A 10,704-nucleotide genomic window follows, 5' to 3' on the forward strand; every position below is an offset into this window, starting at 1 on the left:
GAATAACTCATACTGTACATACAACCTCAGAGCCACCAATGAGCCTTGCAAGTATGTCTGGGATACATTTAGTTTGGAATAGATCAGGGGAGGTCAAATAAAATATCCCAGGCCACTGAATATCCCTTTGAGTATGGTCATTCATCTGTGGATGGTGTATCATATCACCCAGACACTGAAAAGATCTGGCCATCTTTCCTAACTGAGCTGCGGGAGAGAATGGAAACTGCTCAGGGATATCACTATGATGCTTAAGATCATTTTAAAACAGCCACAGAATGTAATGGCTGAGGTGGAAAGAGCTGTGCATGGATCAACAACATTGCATTCACTCCACATTACTGGCCAATATGACAAAGTGAATTGTCCATCCTGTTTGCAACAATGCCCGTTTGCAAAAATGCCCATAATACTGCACGACAACATGGCAAAAAAATTAACTTTTTGGCCTAAATGACAACTTCAGGTATGGGTCAAATCCAATACAACACATCAGAGTGAAACCCTCTGTATTTTCAAGTATTGTGGTGGCAGCATCTTGTTATGGGTCTGCTTGTCACCGACGGGCACTGGGGAGTTTGAAAAAAGAAATATGAAAGGACCAAAGTCCAGGTAAAAACTTAGAGGAAAACATGCCTCAGTCTTCTGAAGACTTAACCCTGGGATAGAGTTTTGTTTTTCAGCTGCACAATTATGCATATGTGGCTTTACAACCTGCAGTATTAAAACAAGCTGTGTAAAACTACACGTGTTATTTCCTAACAGTAAAAAAAAGTGTGTCAGCAACAACTCTAATAAAGTGTTCATCTAAGTCGGAATTTGCAACACCCGTGGTGTTAGGGACCAACACTCCAGGGGTGTGAGTTTGTGAACACTGAACGATTTTTGTTTAAAACTATTTCTGTGGGGCACTTCATTTCTAAGAAAGTGTTCAATTGAACAATGTGGGTGTTACAATTCTGATCTCAAATTTGCTGTGTCAATCGAGTCATCTTTGACTTATTTTTAAATTTTACATTTATAAAATGGTATTTAAGAATGTGGAGTAAGTTGTGTAGATCAGTAGGATTTATTTTAACTTAATCCTTTTTCAGATTTTAATTTAAGGCAGCAAAATGGGAAAACTGTGCAAAGTGTTTATAAACTTTCATTAGGAATTATACAGCATATATAAATATATACACTACCATTCAAAAATTCCACTTAGAAATGTCCTTGTTTTTGAAAGAAAAGCACATTCTTTGTCAATTAAAATAAAATAAAATAGATCAGAAATACAGTGTAGACATTGTTAATTAATGTTGTAAATGACTATTGTAGCTGGAAATGGCTGATTTTTAATGGAATATCTACATAGGCGTACAGAGGCCCATTATCAGCAACCATCACTCCTGTATTCCAATGCCACATTGTGTTAGCTAATCCAAGTTTATCAATTTAAAAGGCAAATTGATCATTAGAAAACCCTTTTGCAATTATGTTAGCACAGCTGGAAACTGTTGTGCTGATTAAAGAAGTAATATAACTGGCCTTCTTTAGACTAGTTGAGTATCTGGAGCATCAGCATTTGTGGGTTCGATTACAGGCTCAAAATGACAAGAAACAAAGACGTTTCTTCTGAAACTCGTCAATCTATTCTTGTTCTGAGAAATTAAGGCTATTCCATGCGAGAAATTGCCAAGAAACTGAAGATATCGTACAATGCTGTGTATTACTCCATTCACAGAACAGCGCGAACTGGCTCTAACCAGAATAGAATGAGGAGTGGGAGGCCCCGGTGCACAACTGAGCAAGAGTACAAGTACATTAGAGTGTCTAGTTTGAGAAACAGATGCCTCCCAAGTCCTCAACTGGCAACTTCATTAAATAGTACCCACAAAACCAGTCTCAACGTCAACAGTGAAGAGGCGACTCCGGGATTTTGGCCTTCTAGGCAGAGTTCCTCTGTCCAGTGTCTGTGTTCTTTTGCCCATCTAAAATCTTTTATTTCTATTGGCCAGTCTCACATGGAATAGCCTTCATTTCTCAGAACAAGAATAGACTGATGAGTTTCAGAAGAAAGTTCTTTGTTTCTGGCCATTTTGAACCTGTAATAAAACCCACAAATGCTGATGCTCCAGATACTCAACTAGTCTAAAGAACGCCAGTTGTATTGTTCTTTAATCAGCACAACAGTTTTCAGCTGTGCTAACATAATTGCAAAAGGGTTTTCTGTACGCCTATGTAGATATTACATTAAAAATCATCCGTTTCCAGCTACAACAGTCATTTACAACATGAACAATGTCTACACTGTACTGATCCATTTTATGTTATTTTAATGGACAAAAAAACGTGCTTTTCTTTCAAAAACAGTGACCCCAAACTTTTGAACGGTATATGTCGTTTTTTAAATGTTGTATTTTGTACTGCATCACCACTACACAAAAACATGACAGACCTGGAAAGTTGAAAGTGCCTGCCTTCAGTCTTTGAGGGATGACAACATGGACATGGAGTACAACTCAAACAACAAAGAACCAGGAGACACACCCATTGGAGACACTGGGATAAGAACATGGAGACAAAGACACAAAGCGTGGACAACTCTTACTTATAAGGGTCACTACTGGTCTTCTCATGGTGCATTTAAACAAAACTCTAACAATGTGATTGCTCCACCATAGGAGTGGTTACAGTAAGTGGTGTGATTGTTAAAGCTTCCCTAGTACACACTAAAAACAAATGGTTCTGTAGAGTGCCAAATAAAGGTTTGTTTGCTTGTAACTATATTTTTATTTGTTCTATGAGGAACCATGCTCATCAGGTTCTAAATGGAACCTGAATGGTGCTATAAAGGACCATTTACTAAGCTTCTATAAAGAACCATTAAAAAAAAGGTTCTATGTAGCACCAAAAAAATAGGGTTCTGCTATGGTTACAACCCTGTTTATGGTTCTTTACTTATCCTTTATGGAGAATGGTTTCATAAAGAACTTTTCTCAATATCAAAGTTTCTTTGTAGAACCATACAGGCTGTTATATTCTGTTCTGATAACCATATTGTATTGTTCAAATTCTACAGGTTTGATTGTTGTTTATGAACAAGTTGAATCATGTGCGTTAGCTCTGAAATAGCAGAGGGTCCCCGGGGAGAGACTCGAGGACTACTGACTAAGTTAGTAAACCATTCACAACTGACCCAAAGCCATGCTTGAGTCTTTCATGACACACCTTCACAAGCGATAGTCGAATATAACGTGATTTGGCATAGCACAACGGATTCACTCAACTGGAATGACACTCTCACTCACGGTTGCACAACAAAAAAGTTGTGTCTAAACCATGCCACAAATTATTCTAATGAGCCACCTCCCCTACATTTAAATGATCACCAAAAGAGGAAAGAACCCTTTTTTGAACTGCAAAGACGCATTAAAGGGCTCAAAGGATTCTTCGGGTGAGCATGGTTCCACATAGAGCCATCACCCTTCCCAAACAACCCTTGAGGAACTCTCGTTGTTTTGTGTGTACCTACTGTCTTGTGCATACCACACAAGACATGCCACCAGAGGTCTCTTCACAGTCCCCAAGTCCAGAACAGACTATGGGAGGTGCACAGTATTACATAGAGCCATGACTACATGGAACTCTATTCCACATCAAGTAACTGACGCAAGCACTAAAATTTGATTTTAAAAAAAGATTAAAAAACACTCTATGGAACAGCGGGGACTGTGAAGCAACACAAACATTGGCACAGACACATGCATATACACACACATACACACGATAACATATGCACTATACATGGACATGGACTTAGTACTGTAGATATGTGGTAGTGGTGGAGCAGGGGCCTGAGGGCACACAGTGTGTTGTGAAATCTGTGAATGTATTGTAATGTTTTTAAATTGTATAAACTGACTTAATTTTGCTGGACCCCAGGAAGAGTAGCTGCTGCTTTTGCAGCAGCTAAAGGGGATCCATAATAAATACAAATACTACGGGAACGACTATGTTGTGAGGATATACACATTCTCCGAACACCTATGGAGGGTCAATATGACCATTCACTGAAACTGAAAGCCCCTGACCTCTAAACATTTGTTGGTTCATTATGATTCTAACCATTATGATTACAACAAATATTCATGTGAGAACACTTTCGGTTTAGCATGTTGTGATTTGTGACCCGGTTTGTCAAGTTGAGATGAGATTATCCAATTTACCTCCACCGTCATCACAGCAAGTAGCACGGCAAAAATAATGAGCATATTCTCGTCCAACCACTCTCTAATACTCTCTCTGCACCCCTGTAACAGAGAAGTTAAAGCAATCAGTAAAATACCAGGAAATATCAAATTTCTCAGTTAAAGTACAGAATGTGCTTAACTCTAAGCACATTTCTTTCACATTCTTTAAACAAGTAAAAAAAGGGTGTTTGGGACCAAAAATAGATCACATACAAATTAAAACAACATACAAGTTTGCTGGCCTTTAAAAGAATATTGTTACATCAAATGTAACACATTTGAAGTAATACCATGAGTCAGGACCACTTACTTTTTGATAGATGTCACACATTGTGTAATTTGAAAAAGACCGGATGTCATTGCAGTCACACATTTCAGAAGAATTTGAGGCATTCTGGGTGTTATTGATGGGGTGGTAACAGGAGCAGGGTGCCTCCAACCAGATGCTTGGTCCTGTCCATCCACAACAATGAATCTGCATGGTTGTAAGAGAAGATAATGCTTAATCTAACACTTTTTCAAAGTCTAAGGCGAGATTCAAACCATGCAGGCAACTGACCATCGTACTGCACTTGACACACTGCGATCCTGATTTGGACGTAACTTTCATCACCAAACCATACCCGTTCTTAAATTATTTCTTAGATTACAAATGTGTTATATGCCAAATTCAAACATTGATTATCCAACTTCATTATATAAATCACTTCATTCACATGGAAATTAAATCATGCATCAAGTTAGAAGACACCTATGTTGAAGTGGGCTTTGTTGTGGTTTAATTACTGTTACTGTGGTTACACCTCCTACGCAGCATAAACATTCTACAAATCAAGTGCAACAGCAATAATCTGTGTGGGTTTGAATCCCGGCCTAAATTTAATTGAACTAGATCCTATCGTGGATGACCTCTCAAAATGAATTCACACATATCAAGCGTCAGCAGCAACTCGATTTAAAATGTAAGATGAGTTTGTTGTAGTTTTGATAATATTTGGAGCATGTATAGGGAACTATCCAAACAAACCACGACTCTTAAAGAATTAGGCTGATCCATTCCAATTGATAATCATAGTTAACTGACTGGATGTATGGAGTGTTATTCCAGGTGCTCAAAGCACTTTAATGTATGGTGAAAACTCATCTCATCCTTCACCAATGTTTAGCACCCACTAGGGTGATGCCTCAGCAGCCATTTTAAGACAGAAAGCTCACCATACGTTAGCTTTCACAGTGGAGAGGTGAGAAGGGATTTATGCCAATTAGGAATTAGGGGGTGATTTGGTGGCCATGACAATACGTGGTCAGGTTGGGAATTTAGCCAGGACATCGGGGTTAACACCCCTACTCTTCAATACCCCAGTTCAACATCTCATCCAAAGGACAAATTACCAACTGGCAGTGTATACTACTGCATATATTACCTCCTGCTGCACGTAGTCCAGAGTCTTTTCCAAATTCAGATAGTTGGATTCGTTCTTGCCAAATGATGCAATGAGATGCAGGACATGCTCTTCGACTTTGCTCTCAAGCTAGAACAAAAGTTGTGTGAGAAAAAAACGAGATGCTTTTCAAAAGTCACTCCAACTATTGTGTGAATAACATACCCACTGATATCGACTTACAAGATCCCCTTTCAACCCATTCACCAGGTAACAAAAGAGGTTCTACTTTCGTGGCACACCCTGAGAAAAACTAGGCTATTGCATACAGAGAATGTGACGCTGTAGAATTAGATATAACAGCAGTGTCCCCTTTAGGCAACAACATTCTTTTCAAAATCTCCCTGCAACGATGATTGTCACATCATTATGAAATTCTTCTGTATTTGACTTGCTCCTAGGCATGTGGCTCCGTTGGTAGAGCATGGCACTTCCATTGCCAGGGTTGTGGATTCGTCTTCCCACGGGGGATGTATGCGCTTCTGCTAAATTACTCAATTGCAAATGTAAAATGTGGCAAATGATTTACCATAGATATATAGCTAGTTCAAGAAGTAATCTTTAATGTCACCAATCTTTGAATATCTTTGTAATTCATAAATACGGGTGAACCAACACAATTTCGAGTGCCAGTCATGTTCTAATAGTTTAAATAGTGTCATTGTTGATTGTGATGTGTAACTATGGTCAAATAGCACCAACGAGTGTGGGAATTTAAGCATTGTACATGGCTCGTGTGAAGATTAGTAAATACGTGTAGTTGCTCAGGTGATATCATAGGTAAATGTCTTACTGAAGTCCTCTGAGTGAAGAGCAGAACCGCTCCCACAATCTGAGCAGCAAGAAGGATGGAGAGCAAGAAGAAATACTGCAAAGATGAGCAACAGTTAGAGTAGATCAATCACTGACATATTTTTATGTGCTGGTTGCATCATTTATTTGTTTGTGTTTTAGGTGTGGGTAATCTACACAAGTTTGGACATACTGTAAAAGCCCAGTGTTTATTTTCTTAAATCACTGACCACAACAGGCGCTAATTAGAGCCAGGCGTCTACTTGAGCCAGGTGTTTGTTTCCTTAATCCACACAGCATTTTGCTCATTCGCATGGTTTGTTTGATTCCAGCATTCACTTCCTGCATCTTAATCAATTTCTTAATTTCTTGCACTAATGTGTTGTCCTTCACTTACAGTGTTTTGTTTCTTTTGTCTTAAGTATGCCTCTATTTTGGATGAAAAATTACTTTTACTTCGCAGAATATTTATTCTCCTCTTTGACTGTGCAGTTTTTTCAAATTTCTGGGTGTCTGTACTCCCGAAGTGGTTCACTTTTTTGTGCTTCCCAGTTAGCTAGCGTTTCTCTGCCGATTGCAGCCAATGGCTAGCAGTTTCTTACTGGCAATAAAAAACATATTTTTTCGAGGCATTACTGAGTTATTTAATATAACAAATCAAACATTAACCCTCATAAACAATTCATGGTAATTCATGGTAACCTCATAAATAATTCATTTAGACCTGGTGTTTCTTTGAAACAGCCGTTTATTTGCTGAAATGTGTGCTATTACCCAGCTATTAAATGGGACAGGCGATATTTGAGACTCAGCATTTCATTTAAGTTTTACATTAACAGAACAATAAACCAGGTTCCATCCAACCTTTTTGATGTGAGTAAAGTACATGTCGGATAAAAAAAAATGTCACGACAGGCCTGATGGAAACAGCCAATTTGTCAGTAAACTTTCCAAATGTCTACAAAATGTTTTTATGGGCAAATATTGATATATCACATCATATCGAAGTAAACTTGGAGTCACGCGATGATATGTTGTGTGGTCCTCCCACTACGACTCGGGAAACCATAAACATTATTAGGCTGCAGATGAAACAATTTATGATGAACTTCACAGCGTGGTGAAAGTACACGGTGATGAGCTTGATGCTCCTTTACAATAAATATTGACGGTTTTATTTTGGTGACATGATGATCGATGCTTGGCTGCCATTTGACAAATACAAATAATCTTGCTCTTTCGTCCATAATAATCTTGTCATGTACACACAAAATGATTTTTTTGCAAATGCACTCGGAGCTTGTCAGCTGTTTTGAATTATTTCTTACCATTCCTAACATGCATTTCACCTCCTTCAATGCACCCAGACACCCGATGAAGCCCAACGACATCGTCGCACTTCCACCAATGACCAGAAAATAGGAGAAGACAGATAAAGACATATAGGGAGGGGCAGGCACTGTAAAAAGAGGAAATAACAAACTTTGAGACACTTGTTGCTCATACTGGTATGCGTTGCCAGTAATAGCTGTACCGTGCACTCAACTTTGAAATAAGAATTGGACCCGTGTCGAACCAAAGCACAATCATGTCTCAATTTAAAACAAATCTGGGGTTAAAGTAGGCCTATTATTTTGCTAGTTTGTGAATATAATGTGTAGCTTATTCATGAACTCATCTTTCTTAATATAAATACCAAAAAAAGCTTGTTTTGGAGGGACATCAGGATTGAAATACTGTGCTTTTGTTCATGAGATCCAAAAGTGAATCAGAAAGACAATTCCTAGTGTATAAAAAAGGTCTATCTCAGGGAATGTTATGCTTATATTACTACAGATACATCATTGTAGTTAAGGATATTTGTGTGTGGAAATATTACATGATGTAATATCACATACTATCATTCGTTGTAAGGAGTTGTTGATGAAAACAGAAACTCACTGAAGAAGCTTGTCTCAGCAAGGACTATCCATATCCCAAGTGACAGCAGGAGGGCGCCCGCACACTGGTGGGAGGGTGATAACTTATTGCAGTGCACAATACACACATCTCTCAACTAAGCATTCATTTCGCCTATCAATAGATATTTCGACAGACTTCACGCAAGTTCAATCAACCTGCAAATATACATTGGGTGTACTTTCAATCAGTGAATTTGGGCAACAGTTACCAACAGTCTCATGTCTAGCAGCGTAAACGTTTAAATAAGTGGATGATCAAACTTACGAAAAAAAGGAGATTGAAAAGAAATAGGAAATATTTGATGAGACCTATACAGCCTTGGGATGCCATTCTGTATCTGAAAAATAACAAACACAATCACAGTCATTATGGAGTTGCTCACTGCTTTGTTATTTGATGGCCGTTTGGACTGCGTTCCTCCTTCCGACACAGCGTTAACCTTCTACAAGTCGACTGCAGTGTGATGTTGGTCATCTACGTTTGTTTGAATCCTTGCCAATGCGGTTTCAAAGGTCGGTGGTCAACGGGTGGAAAATCAATGCTCTCTGTTATTAGTAATAGACCAGCGTGGGTGTGTGGCTGAGGGTTAACACCAACAACTCTGGACCACGTGTTGTAATCGCTTCAGAGAGACAGGGGTTTGCTTGTGGGGTCAACATTTCCATACTGCCCCCTTCATCTTTCTACCCCTCTCTTTCCTTCCGTGTAGATAAAATACGAAAGGGAATGGGATAAAAAAAAACGCAAGGGTGTCATATACCCTTCTCCTAGCTGATACAACACAACATATTATATTACCCTTCAAGGTGATGAATTATTTAGTCACCTTTATACAGCTCTCCAACACTGTAACTAAGCTTAATGTCAATGTAGACGTTATTACTTTCATGATCAGTTTATAAATAGCTGTTTTTAGCAACTGTGGTTTTCCTAAATATTTTCCATGTTGCAATATTACACTGAATTACACGAAAATTAAACACATCTTTCTGTTTGAAGCAACCTTTGAGAAAGTCTTTGAAGCTTGAATACAAGTCCCATCTTCAGTGCGAAGCCTTTTGTTGGTTTTGTCATTTGTAAATCAAGCTTCCATGATTAGTTTATCAAAGAATGTCTGTATATAAAGCATTTAAAATCCTACAGTATCACATATATCTTGATTTGCCCTCAAGATATGCATCTCTTTTGATATTAAATGAACTGCTCATTTCTAAACTTGAAATACACATTATATTCTTACCTGAAATGTAACGAGAAGTAACAACGAACCGATAAAAGCAGAAATGTTTTTTGAGCGAGACGGTACAGGAAAAAAACAGGGTGGTTACAGAGATACAAATAGAACATGCAAATGAACTGTCACAGCTGAGCAAATACTACAAACCATATATTTTCACTTTCCTCCAAGATGTTTTTTCAGTTGGTTTTTAATATCCCATATCCAATCAGTTTAATTTGCCTGTAATTGTTTGTTTGACCAGCGTAAGTACACCCACTGTAACCCATCTGCCTGCTTAATTAAAAATGAATGAAACCAGGCAGAGGAAAAAGGGTAGCTTATATTTTTTTGTCAACCACAAGCTAAACTACTTCATATGACTTAACTAATTAGGTATAATTAGTTATGATATTTCACAGAGCACCGGTTTGGTTCTGTTCTAGCAACCTTTGAGAAAGTCTTTATGGTAATTGTCGGCTTGATTTGCCTTAAATTACTGAATCATCACTATTTAGAAGACTTTACAATGTGGTTAATATTTTTTCTGAGTATGAACAGTGTGCTGAAACAAACAATTAGGAACATTTGGCATTTTATTTGGGTACATTTAGTTAACAATAGTGTTCATGGTGAAAAATGTCTGAAGTGAATGAGCAGTGATGAGTTTTTCCCAACAACTGATATGAGATGGCGTGGCTAACCAGACAGTCAAAGCATTAATAACTCAAAATCACTTCGTATTCACATCCAATCTGTTTTTACCACTCTCAGCATCAACCACAGTCAATGTCGAGAGCTATCAAAGGAACAATTTTCAGTTTTAGCCTACACTACCGGTCCAAAGATTCAGAACACCTACTCATTCAAGGGTTTTTCTGTATTTTTGCATTCCAGGTGACTACCTCATGAAGCTGGTTGAGAGAATGCCAATAGTGTGCAAAGCTGTCATCAAGGCAAAGGGTGGCTATTTGAAGAATCTCAAATGTAAAATATATTTTGATTTGTTTAACACTTTTTTGGTTACTACATGATTCCATTTGATATTAGTATTATT

At 38.1% G+C, this 10,704-nt stretch overlaps 1 protein-coding gene across 1 annotated transcript; it reads right to left on the reverse strand.

The window, feature by feature from the left end:
- Positions 1-4,211: 4,211 nt before the first annotated feature.
- On the reverse strand, positions 4,212-9,929 carry cd37 (CD37 molecule; the record flags this gene model as incomplete). Its single annotated transcript, XM_055930779.1, is given in 8 exon segments — positions 4,212-4,295; positions 4,546-4,710; positions 5,660-5,767; positions 6,471-6,545; positions 7,798-7,928; positions 8,411-8,474; positions 8,696-8,768; positions 9,672-9,929. Coding segments are annotated over 8 exon segments (807 nt in total), but the record flags the coding sequence as incomplete, so codon positions are not given.
- Positions 9,930-10,704: the final 775 nt, after the last annotated feature.

This window comes from Salvelinus fontinalis, chromosome 8, assembly GCF_029448725.1.
Source record: "Salvelinus fontinalis isolate EN_2023a chromosome 8, ASM2944872v1, whole genome shotgun sequence".
NCBI lineage: Eukaryota > Metazoa > Chordata > Actinopteri > Salmoniformes > Salmonidae > Salvelinus > Salvelinus fontinalis.